At 41.2% G+C, this 27,727-nt stretch overlaps 1 protein-coding gene across 3 annotated transcripts in view; it reads right to left on the bottom strand.

Moving 5' to 3' along the window:
• Positions 1–16,049: 16,049 nt before the first annotated feature.
• GFOD1 (glucose-fructose oxidoreductase domain containing 1) overlaps positions 16,050–27,727 on the bottom strand; it is an 82,870-nt gene continuing 71,192 nt past the window's right edge. For 2 of the 3 annotated variants that reach the window (XM_053943465.1, XM_053943451.1), the window contains exon 2: positions 16,050–17,544. In XM_053943465.1, coding sequence (XP_053799440.1) covers positions 16,625–17,488 — 864 coding nt within the window. In that variant the 5' untranslated portion in view covers positions 17,489–17,544 and the 3' untranslated portion in view covers positions 16,050–16,624. The remainder of the gene's footprint in view (positions 17,545–27,727) is intronic. The other variant, XM_053943460.1, reaches the window with a different exon arrangement.

Genomic DNA, 27,727 nt, shown 5'->3' with positions numbered 1-27,727 from the left:
CCAAGGACGCGTTACTTAGAGAGACATCTGGGAAGCGATCTGCATTTCGCAAAACCGAGATTTACTCAGGCGCTTGTGATCAAAGTACTGGGTGCTAAATATCCCGCCCCTCAAAACAAATAAAGGACCTACATCTCGCTGCCGAAAGCCTCAAAAATCAACCTGTGTTGCCAAAACTGGGGCACATCAAACTAGTAGTGTGATTTTGATTCGGGGTTAGGGTACTTTCGTAGTTGTTGTGATGTTTATCTCTGGGACCTTGGCAGCCCCTCTGTGCGATTGCAAAGACCGGGTGGGGCACGCAGGAGTGGAGTTTTCAGCTCCGAGTGCCTTTCCAGGAGCAGAAGCTTGAACGAGGCCATCGAGTTTCTCAGCTCCAGCAAGATTTTGAAGTGCTGGAATCACAGAGTCAATTAGGTTGGAAGAGACCTTTGAGATCATCGAGTCCAACCTTTGACCAAACACCACCTTGTCAGCTAGACCAGGGTGCCAAGTTCAGCCTTCCCTTAAACACTTCCAGAGACAGTGACTCCACCACCTCTCTGGGCTGCCCATTCCAATGTTTAGACACCCTTTCTGTGAAGAAATTCTTCCTTGTGTCCAACCTGAAATTCGGGAGAGGAGGCTGACCCCCACCTAGGCGACCACAGCCTCCTTGCAGGCGGTTGTAGAGAGCGATCAGGTCCCCCCTGAGCCTTCTTTTCTCTAGGCTCAACACGCCCAGCTCCCTCAGCTGCTCCTGACAGGTCTTGTGCTCCAGAGCCTTCCCCAGCGTCGTTGCCTTTCTCTGGACCTGCTCCAGCACCTCAGCGTCAATTCTTGAATTGAGGGTCCCAGAACTGGGCACAGCCCTCCAGCTGTGGCCTCCCCAGTGGCAGAGAGAGAAGACAAGGCAGCTGCTGAGGTTATGGGGCCTATTTTCAAATGCACAGAATATCCCATTTTTTAAGTCTTGCCCCACACTTTCGAAGTAGCCATGGAGAAAGCCCACCCTTGCAGAATGGGCAAGGCTTTTGTCAAACCCAGCTCACACAGGAGTATGGTTTTTGTTGGGTCAGTACAAGGCCTAGCAAATCTTGAAATAATTCCGCTCAGCAGCAGGTGGCAGGCTGGTTCCATTTTTGGTCACTTGGGGCTTCCTCAGCTCTAGTACATCTTTTATCAATAGATGGCACTTGTCTCGGGATGAGAGCTGTTCGGTCGTCTTGGGAGCTAACCAGTATCACACGGTTCAGGAAGCAGCTACCGAAATTAAATCTCGTGTAATTTTCAATCATTCATTGCTGGCCTTGTCAAGACTTATTACATAGCTATAGTGGTGCTCTGAAGAAGCCTGAAGCTAACACAATTTATTTTAGCACTAATTTATAGTAGAGGAGATACAAAATGTTAACAGAATTGTATGCCATTGCTAAAAAGGACTAAACAAAAGCCTAAACAAAAAGGCCTAAACAAAATTAGGTTCTGAAAGATTTAGCTGCATAAAAATACAGCATAAAATTAACACTTGTCCTGAAAAACAATAAAATTAATGTCCTTCCCCTAATATAGTTTCTAAACCCCATATATAGAAAGCTTCTTGTACACAGAGATTTTCTTAATGGTGCCTGTTTCTAACATAATAGATTATAGTGAGACAGTTGTAAATATTACATAAATATTTAAGTCAGTGGGAAATGAATTTAAAAAATTAATTTGAGATTTTTCAAAACACAAATGAAATTAAAAGCACAGGTTGAGCATGAACTACTATTGGCTACAACGATTATTATGTGGTGACACATCCACAGCAAACCAAAGATGACTAACCTATTTTTTGAGTTGGACTTTCTTACTCTAACAGCCTTTTTACCTTTTAACTGCCCTTCTATATCCACCTGTACTTGCCAAGTGACTCTATATGCTGTAACTCAGTGTTGTAAAGCACACAAGTGGCTCATGACTTAAATATTTAATTTAAAGCATTTTATATTTTCATAAACCAAATAATAACCTTATTTTCCCTTGTCTAGGGACATAAAGTATCTTCATTCCTATTGACAGAATCTTTCTTGCCACTGAAAATTAAAGCAGAATTTAATCATTTATAGCTGCTAGTATCAGTCAGCCAAGTGGAGGACTGTGCTTATAATAAAATTGCTTAATACATCATTAATCAATAATACATAACTAGGCATTTATCCAAACCATGATAACCTAAACATTTAATTCTTTTAAACTGCAATAACATCAGAAAAGGTAGCATACATAAAAGATAAAAGGGAAGCAGGTTTGGAATTAGCTTGGGATTATCTGAGATAGCAGAATGGAACGAATTAGTACCCTGCTAGCATACTGCATCTCTTGTTTTTATCTGTGACTATGAATATTACTGTGCTTGCATTTTGTACTGATATCTTTATATTGCTCAAGTGAATTACTCACTGACATAAAGGGTCACATGAGAAGGAAGCCAAACAGGCATTGTTAACGTATTTTATTGCAAAATATGAACTGTGTTGTGCCTGTGTTTCCTCATGAATGCTTTTGCTGTTAAAGCTGCACTAATTTTGTGTGAACGATGTGCTGCTCTTGAACAGTCAGTTCAGTCTGTCCTGTGTGACTTACCTATCAGTGGATCAGAATTACAAATCAGAAGCACACCTTGTTATGTGAACTTCTCAAAAAAAGGGGAAAATGCAAAGCAATGAAATGTCAATTTTACAGCATGGAGGTCCGTATTTGTATGGCATTATGACACAAGGACATAACATACAAAGAATAAGTGAAGTTTTCATGTGGTTTCATTTGCTCTAAACTGGTGGAAGATGTACTTCAAAAAAAAAAAAAAAGACACTTGTCTGATAATATCCTCACAGTTTATCAGATTCAGTGATTCCAGCTTGCTCATGCACCATCCCTTGTTCCTGTCATAATAGGAAATGATTGATGCTCAGGAAAGAAGTTACAAGCTGGGTCATTTCAGCTTTTCTAAGACATCATAGCGTGTTTTTTCAGACACATGAATATTTCCAGATGGAGTGTAGGGCTGTGTTAATGGAAAGGACAATTTACTTATACATTCACATAACCTTTTCATTATGAAGATCGGCAGATGTGGAAAAGCTTGGCCCCATTTCCTGGCCAAAACAGCATCACCCTGCTGTTTACATTCTACCTGAGAGAAGAAAGCAAATGTTGGCACTCTTAATGTTCACATCTTAATTCCTTGTTGAAGTCAGATGGAAAAAATATAACACTCCGAGGTAAAAAAATTATAAAGCTGTTTGGCATCAAAGGGAAATTCAGCCTTTCATTTTAGCATGGAGGCACAAGAGGCAAGTCTGTCTCCAAGCAGACCAAACATTGTCCCTGTAATCATGAGCAGGCATCCCCACATGACAGCAAGGAAAAGGCTTACGGGGCTGAAAATAGCAAGAGGAGTGGCTGAACTTGGAAATCTGAGTTCAAATATGTCCTACTTCTGTGTTTTCTCATTCTGCTAAAGAAAGAGTTTTCTTCAGAGGTGACATTGTTTTGTCTGCAAAGATATACAGAAACTGCAAGACAATTATAAAGGAAATATCCAACTGCTGTTGCTTGCTCCAAATGTAAAGGGTTTTTTTTGAGATTATGTTAGCAATTTTTTTAGGATGATGTCTTCTGGATTCTAGTCATAACTTTGATTTGTTGTGTAACCTCAGCTGTGCCTGCCCTAATTATTCTTCTACCAACCTGATTAGTAGCTGTGCTAAGATTGCCATTTTTGCCTGAAAAAGGCTTCCAAGTTTTTAAATAGCACCAAACACATGCCTTGTGCTGTCACTGAGCATGGCACATTTGGGGCACTACACAGTAACTAATAAACAGTTCCAAATAACATTATCTCGGGTTTGTTACTCTTTAATTGAGAACAGACAATGAGGTGACAGTGAGACAAAGGTTGGTCAGTTTAAGGACAGTGGGAAAATTAAATAAGACATCTTGAGCAGTCCAGTGAAGAGTTGTGCTATTTGGATGAGGTATAGTTATTATGATCCCTATATAGGGTTAGAAGTGAGGCAAAAGTATGCAGGTATCTGCAACAGAATGCAAAACCAAGTAGAAATTAGGAACGGCTTTCAGTCGTTGCAATTTTTCTCTTCATACCAAAGCCACAAATGTGCCCAGAAGCCAGTTCAAGGTAACAAGCTGCATATGATACTCAACCAAGTATCCCTGATTACAGGGGTGGTGCATGCCCCATCCCTGAAAACACTGATTGTCAGGTTGGGTGGGATGAGTTACCTGATCTAGTTGAAGGTATCGCTGCTCTGTGTGGGAGAATTGGTCTAGATGAGCTTTACAGGTCCCTTCCAACCCAAACTATTTTATGATTAAGCTTTGCACCCCATTTCTACCCTCCTCAGCCACAACCTGTGCCAAGAACAGCACCCAACTAGCTGCCAGCAGGTTCAGCGATGGAAACAAATTCATAGTCCCACCCTGCTGCCTAGGCTCAAATGCAGGAGCCCAACCCAGCAGCTTCACTGGGACCACTGATGTAAGGGTGAAAGCAACCCAGCAGACACAGCACTTGTACCTCCAAAAAATAATTTGTCACTTAATCGTTTTCTTTCAGGAGGCCTGCCTGCCCAGGGGGAGGGCGGCCCTGTGCACAAGTAGGCTTTTGATCTCAATGAAGCTCAGAGGGCTTTGCTAGTGCATCCATAAAGGATTGAGCAGCAACTAATTAATGACTCGAAATTATATCAGTCATGGTTTGCAGGCTTGTTTTAATATATGAAGACAAGCTGTAAAGCTGGAATGGTGAACGGCTGTTTATTTTGTGACTGGGCATAGTCTCCCTCTCTCTACTGATGGTAATTTTCTGTCAGCCTTCTAGGTCTGCATTCCTGTGTTTTTTAGAGGTACTGTCAATGTCCTGTTAACATTGTAAAAATCACAGGACAATTTACCCCACCAATTTCCAAATTACACCAGGATGATTTACATCTGCCTCTAAAAACAATGATTTGCAGCCATTATCATTGAGAACTTGCTGTTGGGAACTGAAAGCAATGTTCCCTGAAGCATTTGAGGCTAGAAATCCTTGTCAAGCTGAGCATTGTGAGCTAAAGGGTGCAGGCAGATACACCCCTCTAGCATCCTTTCTCAAAACACAACAGAAAGTGCAGCTTTGTGCTACCTGATTGGTTATTCTAGTGATTTTCTGGTCAGCACATGGATCTGGTGCTAATTTTATCAGCTTGGTTTTAAAATCAGTTAATGGAGAGTGCAGTCTCACCTTCCTCTCCATAGCTGGAACTGCACAACATGTATTCACATAGCTGTGAAACTGCTGGTATAGGCTTTGGTGCTGCTAGCAGTGTTCTAAATAGATTAATTTGAACACAGACTGTGCAGCCAGCCCCAGCTTATTTGGTATTCACAAACTGCAACAGCATATTAGGCATTAATTATATATGACTTATTATATTAATTATAATGAATGAGAATTATATTAGGTTTGAGAACTATTTAAAGGGAACTAGAAATTAAAGCAGCAAGATATGGATCTGGCTGTCATAGACTTGTTCTGCATGGCCTTGAGCAGCATGTGTTGCCATTCATCTCTTAATTTTCAAAAGACAAGGTGAAGGTAATGGTATCTACCTTCTTTGTGAAGCCAATGAGATCCTGTTATAAACAGAAATATTAACTGTAATTTCAAATCTTCCAGTACTAAACTCATAGAAGCATAGAATCGTGTGGGTTGGAAGGGAACTTAAAGTTCATTTAATTCCAACCCCCTGCCATGGGCAGGGACGCCTTACACTAGACCAGGTTTCTCCATATCCCATCCAACCTAGCCTTGAATAGTGACAGGGATGGGGCATCCACAACTTCTCTGGGCAACCTGAGCCAGCATCTGCCCAGTAAAGACTATAAAAATAATTTTATAAAGCTAAATAGTTCTGACCACTTCATCCATGAAAGGAGGAAAATCCTACCAAAATCTGCCTTAAAAACAGGTTAAAAGCTACAAGTAAAAAAAAAAAAAAAAAAAAAAAAAAAAAAAAAAAAAATCATTAGAGAGTGATCTTCACCAATTTCACTTCTGCCTTCACCTTGCCATAAGAGCTCATTTTGAGGGGATTTGTTAATAAGACACTTCATATGTGTGAAGCAGTATAGACAAAGTTTGCCAAACATGGGTGGATAGCTGAGAGCTTTGTCAATTCAGCAAGTGACTTAGTCCTTTCTTCTTCACAGAGGCCCTGGTCCTACAGTAGGCCTATACAGGAATTAATTCCAGGTATAAAGGTCTGTAAGCCAAAAGGGCAGGACATCTCCCAGAAAGTTGTTTATGCTGTTATGGAACTGCATGCAAAAGGCATAGAAAAGTGAATGGGAAAAATAATTCATTTTAACAAAAAACATTGTGCTGAAAGAGCACAGTTTATACCTGCATTTCCTCACACTGCAACACAGACAGACTAATTTCTTAACACACAAGTTTCATAATCCCAACATCCTTCCATTCTTCCAATCAGTCCTCAACACTCAGCTGCATCCACAGCAGCAGAGGAAACGCTGAGGCCCACCTTCTGCCTCTAAGGCCTATTGGCACAAAATGCCCATTATTAATTTCATAATCACCAAAAAAGAGAGTGGATTCAAGCAGTTTGCTTAGTGGGAATCGTGTCTATTGTGTGCTAACTTCCTAACAGTGCCACAGAAAGGATCTAGACAAATATAAGTTGATCTAAGCCAGAGATCATGCTTGGGATGTTTCTAATAATTAACAGAATAGAGTCAATCATCAGAGCCCAGGAAAGTTTTGGGTTCTTCTGAATCTGCTTTTTATCCTGATTCTGATTACCTTATCTGACATTCTGATTACCTTCCTTCTTGAGCTGGAGAGCTTGCCACAACTAGTAATGGAAGGCATTTTTCATCACAGGTACTTCCGTAAGATGCATAGCTAGCACCACTGAAAAGGAGTGTTAAAATATAAGATCTAGCAATTTAGGGATAGCATTGGGAAAGTAAAGAAGCCTGTCGAGCACCATTTCCATTTCCAACTATCTCTGCCTTCTCAAAGTGTGAAAAGTGGGTCTCATCTTTTCCAGGTTTGGCTGCAACACCATGTAAAACTTATTTGCACAAGTGACAACACTGCATTCAGAGGCTGTTGTCATTGCCTGGATGGGATCTGATAATCTGCAAAAGCCTTTAGTCTGCAAGATGTGATTAACTGTGAAAGGCAGAGTTATTAAAATAGACTGGAGAAGGCTGTGAAACATTTCTCTAGAATCTGTATACACACCACTTCCATGTCTGGAGGAGGGGCCACTTCAGAAACACTTGCTTAAATGTAAATTCTTTTGTAGGGACATGTAGAACTTAAAATTGTTTTCCTCTATTAGCTTTTCTTTTGGACCTGTTTATTATTCTGTAGTTACTCTACCAACTCTTTGATCTGATGAAAAAAAAGCACATTTCTGGCAGTCAGCAGAACTGGTTTCTATTTACATTCTGCTATTAGAGTGATTTGGCATAAATTTCTGTTGACAATGACTCAGACCAGGGAATTGTTTTGCCTGAAAACTAACCTAATAAAAACATGACAGTTTTAGTTTTCCTCTAAATCCATGACTGTGTTAACCAGGTGGCCACACGTTCTCCCCAGTGCCTGTACCTAGGGAAAGCAGGAACAAGCAGGAGTGGTGCCCTGGGCTTGGCAGCAGCCCTGCCTCACCTCTCAGGAACTGTTTGTGGAGCTGCAATGATTCATTTTAAAGCAAAGATGTGGTGCACACCAAGGTTTGTGGTGCTAAATGCAGTAGTTGGAGCACTCCCAAGGGGAAAATACATTAGAAAAGGCATTATGTGCAGGACATGAGTTTTAGCTTGGACTAGGCCAGTGATGTGGTACAGGTGACAAGTCTGGTGACTCCAAGAGCAGCCTGCGGGGGACACCTGGTGGAAATTTCCTCCTTCCATGTTGAACATGGCAACTGCAGCTGTGACCAGCACAGGCACATGGACCCAAGCAGACGGAGCAGATAGGCACCTTCTCCCAGCCTCCAACCCAGGAAAGGCTGCCCTAGGGAGAGCCGTGCTGTGTCACCCCATTGGAGCTGTGCTGGGGTAAAGCCCTGTTGTGCTGGGCATCACCTGTATCAGCTCTGAAACACAGGCTTTCCACTGGCCTCACAATAGACCACACATTTCCACTGCCCAAGAGGAATAAATAGCAAAGGCATTAAGTGTGTCTTCTCTTTGGCACAGCAGCATGTTTTAATAACCCCTGCCCCAGCAAACTCTTCATTGCCAAAGAGAACAATGCAATGCATTTAACATTCTTCTGATTAATATTTATGGTGACAAGCCACCCATTGTTTTTACTGCATAGTTGCTAATCAATAGGGGCTCCAGAGAAAAACAGGACAAGCCAGGGTAAACTGTGGAAGCCTTGGTTCTTCAAAACTAGGGAAAATGGCAAGAGCTCTTCCCCTTCACCTATGTTTTTGCAGTTTGTTTTAAAAGCAGAACTTTTACTTAGGTTCATAAATCTACACTTAAGTGTCTCAGTGTGCTGACACAGGTTTGGAAATGTTTATCTTAGCACTTGTGCAGCCTCATTAGTGTGGAATGTTTATAGTCGTTCTTGCATTTCCACTTACCTGTAGAGTTATATATTGTGCACTGGAACACTGTACTAATAACCCCACTGTACCTCCAACACTGTTTTACAGTAATTGCTCCCCCAGGTGCTGTTTTCCAGAGATTTCTACATTTTAGCCTTTGAAAGACAAGTAAGCCTTGTTTTATTCTGAAATTGATGGGAAAGGATATACCATGAAATTTGGCCCTATTCTAATTCAGTGCCTAATTGATTGGCTGGGGACAGTGATCTGGAAACCTGAGCAAGGTTATACTACATTTACTCATGAGGACAAGGCAGACATTAAATTGCAATTCCTGAAGACCTGGACACTGATGCTTCCTTGTCTTGTGCTTTTCTTCTCTTCAGACTAAGAAAATAATGTGTACTAAAACTGAAAAAGAATATTTTATATGCATATAAATATACAGTATGATAATTGCAGTGGTAGTAATAGAAGTTGCTAACATGTTACATATCTGTGATGACACCACACTGTAAATTTTATATAAAATATACCAACTCTGTAAATTTTTATATATATGAAAAATATACAGTTTACAAGATTATGTGATCTGAGGGTAGTGTGCATAGTAAGTGATGATGATTTCCCATCTCTTCACAGACATGTACTTCAGATGTACATACTTTCACAGTGCTTGGGAACGGAGTGTGCACAAGCAGAATCCAGCATTCTTCTGTGTGCTCTGCTCTAAAAGGCAATGCAGGAAATGCTCTACCCTTTTTACACATCAATCACAAAGGCAGTAAATCTTCCCTCAGATCCCAGAATTTCTTCTCCTTCATACCCAAGTGAGGTTTTATTCATCAACAGAGGGCCTGGAATAAGATCCTTACAAGACTTCAGATACTTCCACATACAGGGGAGAAAAGGAGCACCAGATAAGCAGACAGCTCCTGGCAGATGGGAGCAAGGATGGAGGTAAGCATGGGGAAGTCACTGGAGGGAGCTGGGGACTGGTAAGACAAAAACATTCCACAATACCAATGGTCAGGTAGGAAGAGGATCTCCAGGCTGTGCTGGAAAAAGAAGGAGTGAAAGGATCCAGAAGAAAGAGAAAATTCAGGAGAAAGGACCTCCAGGTGGCGGGGGGGGGGGATGTCCCAGTTTTGCTGTGTCATTGGACTTACTTGCATCCTTTGGCAACAAAAGCAGCTGTCCCCTTGAGACACGTCCCCCCAAGAGGCACTAGTTCACTCTTTGCCATACGTAACATCTTCAATATGAGTGTTAAATAATTATTAAACTTCATTCTTCCTCTCCCTCCATCAAAATCCCCACCTCCAAGCACAAAGCCCACGTATTTTACTCGGATATGCTGAACTTAACAGGCAAGCCAGAAACCAGGCTGAGGTGATGGTTATAAAACACACACATGCCCCCCAAAATACAAGTGTGGGGAAAGACCACAGACAGCTGGGATCACAACCTTTTATGTCTTTATTTGCCAGTTAAGATCCTTTTATTCCATCAATGCAAATATGCAAAACAGCAGGAAACCATGTTTTAAGTAGCACATACCAGTTGGCTGAGAATAAACTAACTACATTCCCCAAGCAATGTAAAAGTAACAATGCACATCATCTTCTAAAAGAAGAAACAAACAGATGTTGCAGCCGAGAGGCACAGCAGGCAGCTTCCGTACAAAGTAGTTTGGCTGTTTAAAATGCTAGAACCAGTCCTTGCCCATTTCTCCAACCCCACCCCCAAATGTCCTAGTATAATTTAACCACTTTCTTTTTTTGCTATCTACATAATATATAAAATATAAACTCTGTTTACTTATAACACTTACTTTTCTTGATAAATAGCTCTTTAAAATATCTACTGTACATATGTCCATGCGTTGACATTATATATATATATATATATAGCATTTATATATATGTATGTATGTCTGAAAAACAATAAATATATACTTAATATTGACAGAGCAACAAACTGAACATTTTCTCATTTTCAAAATCAAATAAAAGCAAACCAGTGGGAGAGAAACAGTGAATGGTGCTCGTGAAGCACAGCACAGCAGGGAGCTTTGATTCCTGCCCTGGCTGGGCACTTGGAATGCCCCATACTTGAGCAGTTGTGGTGTTCACCTATCCTGTAATGGACTTGTGTTACAAGTCACTTCAAGTTGTAGTTAGCCTCCCTGTATGCCATGTGTAACACAGACTGAGCAGGAGCTCAGTGGGAAACGAAGGCTCGCCTCCAGGTTTGCAATGGAATGAGAAACAAAGAGTGCAGGGAAGTGAGTCCAATGGCTGATCTAAAAAAAGGAAAACAAATAATGGACAGCATATGGCTGGAAGGTCATAAATAACCAAGGTAAACAAGTCAATAGAGTTAAGTGCTTTTAAAGACAATGTCTGGCATTGCTGCAAAAAGTGTCTTGATGATCTGTTGCCAGCTCCATGGAATGAATCAGTTTTCCCACTGCCACAAGAAGACACAAAGGAAACTCAGAAGGCCAAATTCAGATGTTAAAAATGGGGTCACTGTAAGATACTGTGAGGGTCCCGGTTCAGAGCTGAACCTGCCCAAGGGCAGTTGAATTCACTGAATGTCCTTAAACCAAATAGATGAGATTTTTAAAGTATGGATAAAAAAAAAAAAAAAAAAAACAAAAAAAAAAAAAAAAAAAAAACAAACCCAAAAAAAAAAAAAAAAAAAAAAAACAACAAAAAACCCACACCCATCCCCAAACAATTAATTTCACACATGCCAAAACATAATATTTTTAAAACCTTTCATTTCAAAACAGCATTCTTTAAAAATGGAACTCAATCCCAAAATAAAATAAATGCAAATAAATACCCTTATACAAACATGTTTTGGATTGACCATGGCCATTCTGTTTATTCATTTTATTCAAATGCTGAATAAAAGCTATTTAAGTTTGACCTGCACTGATACCCTTCTTTCCCCAACCCCAAGGCCTCAATCTGGCAGTTTCAAAAAATACATTACTTGTTTGGACTGTGGCTTCTTACACTCATTAAGTCATGAGGTTTTGACATCAGTTCATGAATGCAGCATTATGTGTAGTCCCATTTACTTAAAAATTTCTTCTTTTCATGAGCAAATGGAAGTGGGCAGTTAAGGGGAAATTATTTTTATTGGACAGACTTCACCCAGCAGCTCAAGAAAGAGGAAATTTTAAAGCAGATAAGACTGCCAAATATTATTCAGTCACACTTCATCTCTAAAATTTACAAAGTTTGCTCCCCACAAGTAACAACTTCAACAACAACAAAAACTGCTGTCCTGAATAATCCTGCCATTTCACAACTAGCTCTAGATACCAAGAGGTCGAAAGTCCAGTGCTGAGTTTCATACATACTAAGAGTACATCACTGGGCCACTGGAACACCAAACCAGTGTGGAGTATCTGCACAAAACCAGACCTCTGACTTGTAAATACAGAGCTTAGCAGTGAATAGACTTCATAATGAGTGATACTTTATGCTGAAGGACATAAATAAAACTCAAATACAAAAATTCCCAGCAACAAGAAGTTCTGTCATCACTAATTTCTGAATTGCTGCAAAAACAATATCAAGATACTATGTTTACCTTTACCCAGTAAATAAAATATGCCTTTTCTTGGTAGATCAGAAAGTCATTTTAAGTTGTCTGGGTCTATTTCACATTTGTATGGACATAAAACTAAACAAGAAATTGAATTGTCCTTGTGCTGTGACCACATGCAGCAGAAAAGCCTCCTTTTTTTGAATGGCTGAACTTCCAGGACAGCTGTTCACTTGTACAGTCCAACTTTTTTGAAAGTTACGGAGAAGAAGGGAACACTTAGTACAAAGTGGATAGTGCCTCTGATTGCCCGATGCTGGCTGGGCAGGGATTTCTTGTGCTTCCAGCCAATGCAAAGGATGAGCTCCAGAGGAGCCCATCCTGAGCCAAAACTCATCAAGGCGTGGCCCGATTCTCTGCCGTGCTGGCTACATGGGTAAGGTCCCATTGTCTCTACTTGGTATTTTCTAACTACACAGCTGAAGTACTAGAGATTTAACACATATGTGATACTAGATGTAGGAAACCCCAAGCTCTTACAGAGTTCTTATGCTTCCATGTAGGACTCCACTGAGAGATCAGCACTGAGGATGTGCATATCCAGCAGGAGTATGGGACAGATTCTGCTTCCCCAAGGGCAGGGTCCCTTCTTGGGCTCCCACACACAGAGGTGAACCAAGGCTGCTGCTCTCACCGTCAGGAAGTGCAGCCCTCATATTCCCCCTGCAGGGCAGGCACAGAGGTACCGGCCTGCAGACACCTTCCTGCTGCTCCCTGCTGCAATCACCACCCTCCCTTTGGGTGCATTTAAGGAGTTCAATTGTGCCCTGCTGTCACACAGCACAGGGTTGCCCTACCCCTGGTGTGAATCCCAATGCAATTCCAATGGGAAATAAGACACCCTCTCCCTGCTGACTGTCCCAGCACTGGAACAGAACCCTGCAGAGCAACAAAGCTCAGCCTTTGGCTCTTTCTCTTTGGCAACAGACCGTAACGATTAGTATCCTACGTGCACAGGTTGATGGCAAAGGGAAGAGCCTTTCCAACAGCAGCCCTGGGAAAGAGAAATGATATTTCTTATCTAGTGTATGAACAAGTTCATTTGGGGGTACTGTAAACTCCAGCAGTAGCTGCAGTTTGGCTCCTAGGCCTGCATCAATTTAGCAGCATTCATCTCAAACCTTGTGGCACAGCATTAAAAGTGCAATTCCAAATACACATTTCCTGGGATGGTACCGCTTCTCAGTTCAATCAAGTCCATCTCTGCTATCTGCTGCCCAAATTCCTAAACCAAACATGAACTCCAGAGGCTTATTTAATGTACTTAGGGTAAATTTAATGTACTTTCAACTGTACCAAAGGAGCAGAGGGCTGGATGCTGCCAAGAAAAATCCCAGACTATAGAGAAACTATTGGTGAGAATAACAATACACATTCAATAAATACACCCATTCTTTCCTCCTTCAAGCCAGGTAGAAGTTTAGTATGTTTACACTTGACACTGCAGCACCTTCACCTCCTAGAGAATGGAAAAACTGCCATACAATCCTGAATGCATGCAGCTCCTGCTGCCATCCCAGTTAGGCAACATAAAAGTAGCATCTCTGTTACCATTAGAAGAGGAGGTCCTACCGTGTCCCTGCTCTCTCTGGGCCAGCACAGGAAGCTGTACACGATTTGACCCATTTGCAAGCCAGTACAAAGAGCAGCATCAGATATCTGTGTAACCAAAGCACTGGATTTTCTTTCTGCTGCATCAGTAGGTCTGCTCAGAGGATGGATGATGCCTGTCACCTAAACCTTTGTGTCTGGGGCAGAAAGTTTGAGCTCAGTAGTACTATCCTTACTCACTGTGTCTCGCCTGTTCACTGCAGGGGCAGGGGAAGGGATTCTAACTGGCATCACAAAACCCAGAAAGACAGGGAAAAGAAGAAAACAAAGAGAGGAAACATGGCCAACATTTGTGAACCATAAAGAAAGGCAAAGACATGAACAGCAACTCCAGAACAGCCACCAAGCCAATGAAAAGCAAGATTCACCAACATTTTGGTCCACGTTTGGTTCCGCTTTTGGATGATGTTTAACTACGGTTAACATGGTTAATTATCCACCAGGCTTGCATTCATGACTTGGACTAGCCACTCTTTTCAATAAATGGGTTTTGCTTCATTGTATGAAAACTCTCTTGATCCCCTTGGAGGTAATTCTATTTTTCAGGAGACAAGTGATTTCTTGATCAAATCCTTTCTTCTGTGTTACTTACTTTTCAGGGCAGGAATTGGATAGTAGGGTATATACCATGACAGTTGCAATGGGAGATTCCTACTGGCACAGATACTACCTCTGTAATTCTCAGAGGGCTGCTTCCAAGAAGGAATGATGAAGCCCTAGGTTTTAGCAGAAACAGCCCCAGAGAGAGTTGCTGGACCTGGCAGAACAACATAGATAGAAACAATTCTCCCCTAGGGTGCAGTTTTGCAGTATTACATTATTCCTTCATCAGTCACACTACTACACTTTGGGGACTATTTAACGAAAGGTCATATATATGCTCTTGAAATATTAAGTACACATGAATAATTTTGGGCTGGAAGTCAAGTTTCCTAACTTCAGCCACATCAAAATTTAGAAGCCAAAATTCTCTGCAAAGGAGGAAGACAGGTATTTCCAGTGGGCACCTCTTTCTATATTAATCCTAGAGTGAACTGAGTCAGCCTTTGGAGAGCTCTCTCTGTATTGACTGCAGTGTTCTTGCTGATCAGAACAAGACATCCATCTCTGAGCTGACTAAAGCCAGATAAGATTAACAACACTATTGTTGCCCTCCTGTTCAAAAGCGTATTTTCTCTTTAGATTTACTGCTCATCCCAATGTTCTCTTACTTCCCCTAGTCAAAATTAACAAAAAACCCTGAAAAGGTTTTCTCAAGTTTAATATGATTTAGTGCTATATGCTTGTGTTCTACTTTTTTACTATCTGAAGACCTAGCACTGTAAACACATCAGCACTGGAGCAGCTTTACACAGAAAAACAGTATCCCTGTTTACAGGGATAAATCATGTGCCTTTCACTATATTCTTTCAAGAAGATATTCTCAAAAGAATAATTATTTCAAGACTGCAATCTAAAATATTAAAAAGAAGAACAGGACAAACACAGCGAAAGAGTTTGTCCACCCCTGCACTGGTGACAGGGATTAATCAATACAGTACCAGTAGCTGGCCACTTTAAGGAGGTGAGAAGGCTGGGGGTCCTATGTAAATTTTTTTTTCCTTGTAAATAGATGAGAATTTTTTTCATCCCTTTTGTTTTTCACTCACACTCACCACTTGGTGGAGGTGAGCATTTCTGGGTTGAGGGATGTGAAATTACTTGTTGGTGTGCATCTCTCAAGTGTGAGTTCACAGTGGTTTAAAAGAACACTGCTCATCTAAACATTGTATGGTTTTGGGATATATTCCTACTGTTTCCCACCTAAAACCAAAATGCACAATGAATTCACTCAAAAGTCAGTCCCAAACACAGGAAATTTTGTGCAAATCTTTGTAAGACTAGCCTGAGTTCGGCTGTATAATAAACCCCATTATCATTACTGTGTTGTGCCACCTGCCATCCATGAAGGGTTTCCACCACCCATTTTAATCGGAAAACCCGTAACACTGACACTTACCAGAAGCTCACAGAAGACCCTCCCTCCCCAAATACCTGGGCATATGCACTGTGGTTGAGGACTGCTTTGTTTTAAAAGCCACACATTTTCCTATTTAATTGTGCTTTAAAAAAAAAAAAAAAAAAAAAAAGGCAAAAACCCCAAAACCAAACAAAACAAAAACAAAACAAAACAAAACAAAAAAACCCAAAAAAACAACTACTAAACCAACACAGAGAAGCTCCTAACAGGCTGTATGAAAAGTGAGCTGCAAAGGTTTTCTGAATCCTGCAACACTTTCACATCAAGTCCTGTTATTCTGTGTGTTGGTTGGAGGTGTAGTAATACAGCATGGTGGTGTCAGCTGTCATGGTGGGAACCATTCATATCAGACACTACAGAAAATTTAATGACATGACAGTACCTTCACAGCCCTCTGGTAGGCAAGGAAAATCTAAAAGGATCTTCCCAACCTTTCACAGTAAACACAACTGGAAAATCTAAAGCACCTGCAAGCAGGGCATGAGTCCATGATATATCTTTGCAATCAGCCAGCTAATACTGTTATTAAAACAGTTAAGTTTATCAGCTCTTACATCTCCTGTCTGTTTTGGGCATTTCGAAGGATCACATCAGTTTGGCATTTAGCTGCCAACAGATTTAATTGATCCAGACACTGTATTTCCTTCTCCTGTAATCCTCAGCTATGACACCCAGGCCCTTCAAAGGGGCTGAATTACCATCTCCTTCAAGAGCTGTCTGTTTCCTATTCATTCCTAGTAGCTCAGAGGAGCTAGCAGTACAGGGACATCCTGCTCTTCCGCATGGCTTCGCTGATCAAGTATGCCGGGCTCAGTTCTGGCTCCTCAGTCATGATTGAAATGTTCTGCCACTCCCCCAGCTGGTTTGACTTTTTAATGGTGTCCACCACACACAGGGCATACAGACAGTCGTCAAAAGTGGCAGCCATCGTAAGGGGCCTCCCGTCCCAGGTCCTCCTGTCGTCCTGGTCCTCAAAGGCCTGCCGGACAGCCTGGACCATCTTAATGGTGCCCCGCAGGTAGGGGGATGGGATGTCACTGAAGGCTTTCTCCGGAAGCAAGGAGTTGCTGACTGGCGTGGAGTCCTTCAGCAGGAGCTCCCGCTGAGGAGAGCTGTTGCTCTGTCCGTAGAGATCAGTGCCTATCACAATGAGCCGTCCCGCTGAGCCCACCACAATGATGTCCTGTTTGAACTCCCCTGGGATGTTGAAGTTGAGTGTCACCGTGCAGCACACGCCCCCTTCCAGGACCATCTGAAACGTACAGAAGTCATCACTGGTGATCTGCCGGATGCCCTTGATGTGGTCCGTCTGCTTCACAAAGGTCTTGAGCAACCCGTGCACCTTCACAGCCTTCTGGCTGGTGAGGAAGGTCAGCAGGTCGATGATGTAGGTGCCGACCGAGTGCAAGCCCCCGCCTCCCATCAGGTCATCACAGCTCCAGTTGTACTTCTTGCCCAGCAGGCTCCCACTGTGGACCTGCACCTCACACACCAGCAGCTCCCCCACATAACCCTCCTGGATCAGCTGCTTCATCTTCACAAAAGCAGGCAGGAAGCGCAAAACGTTCCCCATGATGCTCATGAGCTTTGGGTAATAATGAGCCGCAGTCATCATCCTAAAGGCATCCAGGGGAGTTGCCGTTCGGTCACAGATGACATTTTTCCCAATGCCTGAAACAGTGAAAAAAAAAAAATCATCAATAAAGTTTTATCAATGGAGTAAGCTGAAAGCCTCAAGGCTATTCTTAAAGACCAAGCCAAGGAGAAAGACCTTTAAAAGAGTAACACCATATTGAAATGTCTTCTGGCAATGCTTCCAAAATACATGTCAGAATTTCTTAAGCGCCACAGTGAAAATGTGCTCCTCTTTACTTTCAAAAAGTACTCCTGTCTAAAAAGAGCTCAAAGGTGAGAGCCTGAACAGAAAAAAGTAAGCTCCCTTCTGGAAGCAGATATGAAACCAATCACCCACCTCAGCCATCTCACAGACATCTCTTCTGTGACAACCTGCTCATGCAGAGGCTTCTGTGAGCTGAATCTGAGGTTCACATTCAAATCCCTGAAGGCTATGAATGACACAAGTTCATGTATTCAGTAACTTAACACAGGTACACTGAAAAGCCTGGCTTTTCAGTACTCTTGTCTCTCCCTCTTTCCTGCTCAGACTGTTTTAAGAGGCTCTGAGGAGAGAAGTACTGGGCTTGCTGCTTAATTTAAAATGAAGAAATTGCTTCTCACTCATAAAATGCCCCACTATTCTGACAACAGCACTCAAGTGTTTTTGAGGCAGTTCTGCTGAAATGTCAGCAGTGCATCCATGGTGCCAAAGGATTGCTCTAAAACAGGTCAAATGTAGCTGTGACAATCTGTTCCCTCATGGAATTGTCCATATGGCACACTGTTTACTGACGTTGCGTGACAGTCCCCTTTTATCTGGTCATCAAGGTGTGCAACTGAATGCACTGCAGGCTAAATAATGGGCTTATTACTGATTTCTCCTCCTCAAATACTTTCATTCTGTACCCATACACACATATAGTGACAGAATCTCCAGTTTCCTTCTTAGTTGCATACAGACTTTTTTATGCTTAATGATCAATATCAGGTGAGCTATGGAACACTTTGGATATAAACTATGACACTAAGTAAGACCTTTGCCTGGAGAGTCTTGGGCTACAGCTGGGCCTGGCACTTAAAAGAGCTGAATTTGGGTCCTTGCTGATGGAGTCCAGATGAATAAATGTGGTTACTTGCTAAATCACATTGTATTTTCATTCCTGATCTCTTCAGGTAGATAAAAAAATCCATTTTTATTTGAAGAGTATAAAATTTCACATGTTTTGAAGCTGTTTGGATGAAGTCATATAAATATAGACAGATGGCAAGGATCTATCTGAGCCCACTTACATGAATATTTAACAGCCTGACTGGAAGAAGAAGGGGGCCACAGTCCAAACATTCAATAACCAGCTTATCCACACTGCCTATTCCCAGTCTTTGTCTGCTGCTATTTCAGTAGCCGAAACTGGAGGGAGGGAGGGCTGTCATTGCTGAAGTAGCAGTCACATCCAGTTAACAGACAAGAAGGGAAAGATCTTTCTTCAACTCATTCCTATTTACCTTTTCCTTAATCAGGTAAGTAGAGACATACCCATTTTTCTCTTAAATTAGGCAAGACTCTCATATTCAGTGGCCATGGTCTTCTCTTCTTACTTTTCTCTCTCATTTTTACAGATGGCTATTGGTGACTGAGTTGACATTTTCAATAATGTCAACTAATAGCACTTCTTTTCCTGCCCCTGAATAATTTTTTGCTGCATCTGTTTGATATTGGAAAAAGCATTCATCCACCTGCCCTACATCCTCTAACTGGAAGCTCCAGCTATGCCACTTGATACAAATCACTAATGTAATAGTCCTTGAGTTACACAGACTCTTTGCAGAGAGACTTTAGTCTGGTAAATTAGTTATCAAAATAAGGGAAATCTTAGACAAAACATCCCTCGAGTCAAACCTTCCTGATATAGCAATTTTCCCCCCAAAGAACCAATATATACTACCTCATTATGTGACCTGCTCACCACTGATCCACAAAAGCATCACGTTCTGCTCCAGTTCAGCTTGCATCATTCTGCCTCACAGATGCCTGCCACATTTTATCTGAGGTCTGTCCAGGCACTGTGTCTCAAGCTATGCAGCTCTACACATGTGCTCGCTAGTAAAAGGATCTGTGTTCATGAGGAACTGCAGCCTGGGGACAATCTTTTTGCTGAGTGTTGCATGCAATGCATGGTGGGGGTCAGTCCTTCTCTGTGTGGGGCAAGGAATACTTGGGATTGTCAACATCTGAGTATGAAATTATGATTATTAATATGAAAGAGAAGCCTATGGGTTTTTACATTCCATACATTTGAGAAAAATTGCCATTGAGATCAGTGTAATTCAGGCACATGTGCAGAGGAAAGGGAAGAGCCCTAAATATTTATATGGGGACAGGGAGAAATTGAAGTCTTACCTTCTACCATTTCAATCTTTTTGGAAAGGTTGAAACTTTCTAATTTCAGAAAATTGAAAATGCAAACATTCTGAGATACTTTCTGTCTCTGTGCATATGCTGATAATACGTGCTGTTCTCTCATCCCTGTCAGGGATTTAAAGAGATTTTTTGCTCGATGCCCAGAAAGCTTTTATATGCTATTAAAGCTTGTGCAATTCTTTCAGCACAACACTGCTCAGCACTTGAGTCTGTGTGCACTACAGATCTTTGTCTCCTCCATAGCTGCAAATCTGCAAGCAGCCACATTAGCTTTCTGGAAGTAGGGAGAGGACATGAAAGGTTTGCTTAATTTAATTTAGAGAAATACTCTGGTGTGTTTATGCAACCAGAATGAGAAAAAGGCAGATCAAAACACCATTTTTCTGCTCTCCTCCCTCCGCTCCCTTCTCAAAAGGGGAAGGAAAAAAAGACACCTTCCCTTTGAACCATTCTCTATAGCAGCATCAGGCAGAGCAGAGAGCAGTGTGCAAGGAAAATCTCCCTTCCCAACACTAAGTCTCATGGAAAGACATTGGCATGCTCTGACTGCAGGTGCTGCGAGGGGCTTCTCTGGGAACTGACCCCCTTCTCCTCTAGTCTGGGTCTGTGGTCTAATCCTCTCCACTTTTAGACAAGACTCTAAGAAAGGATGAATTGTTACTGTTTGTCATTCTACCAGCGTGTTTTGCTGTTTCACATGTCTTTGAAAATCGCACCACAACAGACAGCAAAAACTTCATTAATTACATAAAAGCAGGGAAATGCAGCCAGCTTGTTTAAGCAAGAAAGTGAAATATATCTGCCCATGCTGATAAGCAACACAGTTGGATAAATCTCATCCTATGAAAGAATACACACCCCTTTTACCTGCATCAAGAAATCTGATATACAGTGCTACAGTTCTCAACCAGGCAATTTATGAGCATTGATTTCTTGACTTCTCAGGTAAAATGATGAAGACAAATATTTTAAATATATGTCAGTCTTTCTGAGGGCTCCACGCAGGCTTCACCCCAGCCTCCCTGCTTGACTCTGCTCTAGATAGAGAGTGGTGCCAGCAATGGGGAAGGCTCAGTCCTGGCCAGCCCAAGTCCGAAGCTGAAGTTGGGGAACACATCTCCTACCAAGGCTAGTAAAGTGCAACCCCCAAGCCAAACCTTAACAACTTTAGTACCAGTCTGCATTTTTTTAAGAAGGTTATTGAAGAACAGTGATCTTCTCTGAAGAAGCAGATGTCTAACCAACTCTATAGTATGAAGTAGCTGAGCAATTAGAAAAAAATTGTCTGTGCTGTCATTGGTGCTACCATTCAAGTGAAGATCTCTCTAGCACTTTATGTTGGAAAGTCAAATCATAACCATGCTCTAATGGCTTTTCACCCACCTAACAGTATTTAATTCTGTCAGGAAGCCATGTGATTTATTTGCAATCCTCAGTCTTCATTTGAAAAAAGGGAAGTCCTTGTGAATTGGAGATAAGCCCAGAAGTGAGAGGCGAGTAGATACAGTCCAGGGTAGTAGTATTTACATTTTTTTCCATGTAAGTGCAGGAAAAGAGTGAGGAGCTACAGTAAGAATTTAACTACTGACTCTGCAGTTCCTGGAATTTGCATCTTATCATTTTACAGATAAAGCTCCTTTCAAGCTCCTTGGCTACCAGCAGCCCAAATTTCTTTGTCCCTGTATCATCCCTGTGCTGCACAGCTGAAAACAAGCAGAACTCCTGGGCTCACAGTGCAGGGAAGGTAGAATGGCTGTAACCAGCACAGGCATCACCAATTCTGAAACCTTCAACGTCAGCTTTTTTCCCCATCTGCTTTGATTGTTTCAAATAAGGAGAGAAATGTTTTCACATAAAAAAAACTCCAGCTAATTAAAAAAACAAACGTCTGTCTCTGAACTGAAGTAAGACTAGTCCTCTATCTGTTCTGCTTAAAACATGAGGCCCCAATACAGTATTTTCTCTTCCTCCTATTCACAGGAAAATCAAAAAGGTCTCTATTTGGAGTCTGGGCATATAATCAAATCCTTCACTGGCACCAGAAAGATTCATTAGTTAGCAATTGCTACCTATTGCTCTTTATCAGGATGGGGGAGTGAGAGAGAGAGAAATAAAAAATAAGGTTTTGGTGAACTGAGCTAAGTTTGTCAGCAGCAAAAAAAGCAACAAAATCTTTATAAAAGCAAAGAGGAACTGTCAACATTCAAAGGACAGTCTGAGGATTTCAGAAAATACTGGAGTGGTGATAAGAGCACGCTTACCAGGTTATTTCAAATGGATGACTTAAACTTATTATAGTATGTTTTTCAAACTCTTTTTTTTTTTTAATAAACTAATACAAAACTATATTCCAAATGGTAACAATCCACATTATCATTAATAAACATACAATAAATAAATATGGACAAGCTTTTCTTCTCAGATTTTCACCATTGCAGCTGCTCTTGCTGCCTTTGGATCCTATCCACAATCAGAGGAAGACCTTTCCCTGGGAGTTTATCAAAAACCATGGTCAAAATAAATTACCTAAATCAAAATACACTACTTCTCATTTAAATAATTGATACCCAGCAGTTTGTTCTTCTGCACATATGTACACACATTGTCAACTCTGGGGCTATGCACAGAAAACATCTTAGAAACTAGGTAGGGCACCTGGAGCCAGCCTGCGGTTCCCTACAGCTAAACTGATCTTTGATACAAACTGTATATCAGTAGGGAGAGCTGTCTATTTTACATAACAATGACCTTGGAAATCCTCACGGTTATTTGAACCATTCCCTTCTATCCCTTTATTTGGAATTTGCAAAAAATACAACATTTGGAGGCTTAATTTTGCCAGGACCTGTAAAAAACTTTCTCAGTTATCATATCAACTCACTCCAATATTTAAACAGTCTGAAGAAAATCAGAGGCTAATAATGAAGTTCTCTTTTCTTTCCAAGTTCATCACTCCCTGTGTGAAGACTATTTAAGAGATCTGAGCTGTAGCCATGCTAAACCATTGACTACAGAGGAGACACACAGACCTAAGAGAAGGTGACATTATTTTTTCTGTTTCAAAAGTGTCTTCATGATAACCATACAGTCATGGTCCCTTTTGTATGAAGCTAGAGCGAACCATTTGGTACTATTTGATATTTCTAGCAGATCTAAGAGGCTCATAAAACTGAGATAATCTCTTTGGAAATTGTACACAGATACAGAATTCAAAACCAGAAGCTCATACAGCCACTCATTTTAAGTTTTGATAGCTGGGGTGGCTCAAAGATAAGCAATGATACCGCCAGTTTAGCCTGCTACATGCACAGCGAGCCATAAACCTCTGGCACTATAAATCACAATTCTCTGATCTGCTCTTCAATCACTGCAGTATTATTTGGTGAGCAGTACCCTCTCTTTACTACAGCTCTGCAAAGGCGTCCTTCCTCCCTCAGCTGCAGTTGATGACTACAAGGTTACCTTGGTCCCTGTCTGTCAGGAGCAGGCAATGCCCTGACCCCAGGCACAGCTTCCAAACAGGCATCTCTGCAAAATGCTGCCTTCATTTGGCTCTGTTGACACAAAACTGCTGTAAGGACAGAAGGGATATTGTGCTCATTAATACAAAGCTCATCTGCATGTTGGAGCAATGGACAGGGACTGGCAAAATGGCATCAGGAGGACCCAGGTGAAGTCCATAGTCCTCCTTCCCTCTTGGGGCTCCCTAGGGAATCCAAGGCAGCCACTGGAGTCACTCCAGATGAGCAAGCATCAGCAGAAATCCAGCAGAGAAAAGCAGGAAGGTGGCTGAGTAAACGAGGAAAGGGAGAGGGAGCTGGAAGTAAAAACACTCCCAAGGTGGAAAGAAAGGCACTGCAAGCGGCTGTTGCAAAAACCCAGAGGTGCTCCTGCCACTCCAGGAGCTGCACAGCCAGCCCCAATGGTACCAGCAACATCCCCACTGTTTGGAGGCTCATCCTAAAAGGATCACCTTCAGTCCAATTTTTCGTAAGCCCTGATAACATCTTTTCTGCAAAAGAAAGAAACAATGGAGGAGAAAGAAATAGATTTCAGACAAAATTAGCACCCTTCTCTACTCAGAGACTGGACAGGAAGGAGGGATATAAAGAAAAGGTATCTGTGTTAAAGTATGATATGTGTATGAATAAATTATACTATTTTCTGATTAATTACACGTGGAGATGTGTGAATCACATACTGCACAGTGGCTAAAAGCTTTTGAATCCCTCACAAAATAACAGATATGCAGGAAGAGTGGAAAACTGGATAAAAGGCTGCTCCGTTCTGGGCAATGAGGAATGATGTCTGAGCCATCTCAAAAAAACAATCACTCAGATGATTTGAAAACTTTTTCACATGGGAGGAGGATTTTTTTTAATATGTAGATGTGTCTCTGGTCTTATGAGATGCTGCTGCCATAGATCTTGTGATACAGTAATGATCATAGTAACAATAAAAACAATAGTTACATTTACTGTATGGTGCATGATCTGTCATTTAGTTCTTGAGTGGCATGAAACAATACATTTATTTAAATCAGTACATCTGCCAGAGAAAATTGATGGCTTGACAATGTTTCTTCGAAGAAACCTTATTTAAGAAAACTTTTGACAAGGAAATAAATCTGGATGATGAATGCCTAACAAGATTGGCTTTAGTCACAGCTCTAACATTGGCCAAGACAATCTTTGTTAATCACAGATACGCATATCTGCTGCAAAACATCAAGTTACTACAACATAGTGAATCACAGCTCACGATCTGATTTGTATTAACAGGCCATGTGTGTATTCCTAGTCTGCTGTAAGTGTGAAGGAAAATAACAGTGACTGAAGGAACGTGTTTTCCTTTGCGACTGGAACAGGCAGCGAATGCACACAGGCAATAATACACTGCCCTGCTGCTGAGCAACAGCTCATTTGGCCCCAGCAAACCAATGGCTTACAGAGATTTTACAAACCCTACAACCTCTTCCTCTGCATCAAAATATTATCAACTTAAAGAACATATGCACTGTTAAATTTTACAGTCAACTGGGACAAATTGCACTTCACAAATATTAGATGAGAAATATATCTACAGTAAAAACACACATACCTGAATTGTACACCCCTAAAGCCAGGGCCTCAGTTCATTTACGGCTCTGGTCCATCACACTGATTCCAGTTTTTAGGCTGGTTTATCCTCACTGATATAACGTATTTTTCACACAACTCATTTGAAAACAAAACTTAAACATTCAAATACGCTGGGGAAGAAAAGCTGTTTTTGAGTGTCTCTGCCTTAGCAGCCCTGTAATCATAGGCTAAATCAAACTTCACTCAAGCGACTGCATGCATGATGAGACAAAAATCTGCAAGGGCACCTTGCTGCTGGTGGCATATGAGCATCACCTCCAGGGACAGTTTAGGTGTCACTCAGCTAACGAGACACACGCAGCTCACACGTGCAGTGCCGCAGCTGCAGTCAGGCTCAAGAGGTAAAAGGGTTACCATGAGCTGGGAGCTCACAGCAGTGACTGCAGCAGGACTAGCAGTCTGTAAACCCCTTCAAACAAACAGAAAAACAAGGAACTGCTTTATCTTGAAAAAAAAAAAGAAACTAAAAAAAAAAAAAAAGCTATGCTGGGTTCTTTTGTAAATAGCTCCTGAGGTGTGGTGCCTAGGCTGGGAAAATACCCCTGCTGACTCCAAAAAGATTATAATGATGCCTGCAGAGAAGGAAGTGCCACCTAAGCAGAACCAGGACAGTTCATCAGAATGAAAGAAGACTGTAATGATGATATCAATTTTCATTATGTACTAATATTACATTAATTTTATTTGCATGGAGGTAGTCATTAGGGTTATGGACTGGGGCCATGTCTGTGTATATATTACAGCAGATATAAATGCTGCTGTAGCAGTGTTCATGGCATTTGAAATAGATGCATTTCTTCCATGCTTGACACTGGACTCACATTTACTTCATAGGAAAGTTTCAGGTAGTCTTGCAAGGAGCAGGGATTTGGATTCAGTGTTCCTTATGGGTCTCTTTCAACTTGAGATATTCTAGGATTTCACAATATAGAACCTCTTCTTCAAAGACCATATGTGCTGACTTGAAGGTAACTTTCCTGGTACGTCCTTACAAATTTCTGAGTGTTTACTCTGTTACTTTGGCAAGCTGGGGCCTTTGATTTGGCACTATAAAGTTTCTGCATCACTCAATCCATGGGCAATGTGCTTAAGAGCAAGCCAAGCAAGCAAGACCTGCATTCCTGTGTATGCCAGCACACTTTGCAAGGCAAAGCAAAATTCTCTAACCCTTTCCTAACACGGGCTAGAGCATGATTCCTTGTTTATAGCCCACCTGGCATGTCATTCTCATCTCTTCTATGAAGGCACTTATGCAAATAACAGCACTGGAGCCTGAAATAAATGAAGTACTTAGTAATTTTTTTAACTACTTAAAAACCTTTAACTGCTGGGAAATCTAGAGATGGTGCACATACACCTTGACAAACCAGCTACTTGTGCACACCACAGGGAAATGCTTCAGGGGTCTCAGCTTGAGATTATCTGTTCAGGCATCTGAAACATGCTCAGGCTTACATTCCCTGAGCCTTACTTGGATGCTTTCCATGCTCTCATACATGCTTGGGAAAAAGTATGTGGGACAAACCATGCTGCCTTTCCCAAATTTCTATTTGATTTTTTTTTTATCTTCAGATCCCCATCAAAACAGCATGATCACATCCCTGCTGAGTACTTTCCCGTACAAGAAAAAAAAATCAAAAGCATTCAGATAGGCTAAGAAAAAAATCCTCCAGACATTCTACTTAGACCTTAATCAATCAAACACTCACTGATTTCAAGGGGATTTTAATTGTTTTAGACTAAATTAAAAACTCAGTGAAAATCTCTGTGTTTGGTCATTTATTTCATCCAACTACTCTCATTTCCTTTATTCAACTTCTAGAGCAAAATGCATGCCATCAGTATATTATAATACCTTTCTTTTCCTCAGAAAGTAAGTCACAGAGCAATCACAGTCTATGATCAATCTCTATTCTCCTGAGGCACTGTTATCTGTATTTAAATGTTTCTTTTTGTGTTGGCTGACAACAACTAAATGCCCAGCTGTTATAAAGGCTTTGGGAGGATCAGGAAATCAGGCAGTTCAATTTTCTTTCAGCTTGCTTTTCCATCACTGAATTGTTTACACTTCCAGAGTCAGAGAAATTTATGACTGTTAATTAGAATTACTTTTCTTTATATTTCTCTTGCCTACCCTTTCTACCCCATTAAAAATAGCAAGCTGTAATCTGGTACTAAATAAAAAACTGACAAAAGATAAACATCAGACTAATGCTGGTGAGTAGTTAATGCACTCATTTGTACAGGATTCATGAAGCTTTATAAAGACTGAAAAATTACATTTCACCAGCCAAGTGACAGGGACAGTAAAAAAAAAAAAAGCCCACTAGCCCTACAAGTAGGAGTGTCAGATCCTTATCTGCATCTCCCATGGCATCACTATGCAGAGCAGCATCAGTACTCCCCTGCACTTTATTAATTATTTCAGGATTTTATTAATTATTTCGGGATTTTCTTCAGTAAACATCCAGCCATGCAATCTCTTTGCAGGAGAAGCACTATAGTTTCCAGTATGATCCCTTCTATGTGATGATTGTATGAAGCATCAGCTTCACTACCCACTTAGTCCAGACACTACTGCAAATGTTTCTCCTAATCTTATCTCTCTGCAATATTTTCAGCTGGGGTATTTCTACTTCTTTTCCTGCTCAGTGAAGTTTGAAGGACTGCTGTGCTG

This window comes from Vidua chalybeata, chromosome 1, assembly GCF_026979565.1.
Source record: "Vidua chalybeata isolate OUT-0048 chromosome 1, bVidCha1 merged haplotype, whole genome shotgun sequence".
Lineage (NCBI taxonomy): Eukaryota > Metazoa > Chordata > Aves > Passeriformes > Viduidae > Vidua > Vidua chalybeata.
Note: the sequence above shows the minus strand (reverse complement) of the source record. Positions and strands in the feature narration are given on the sequence as shown.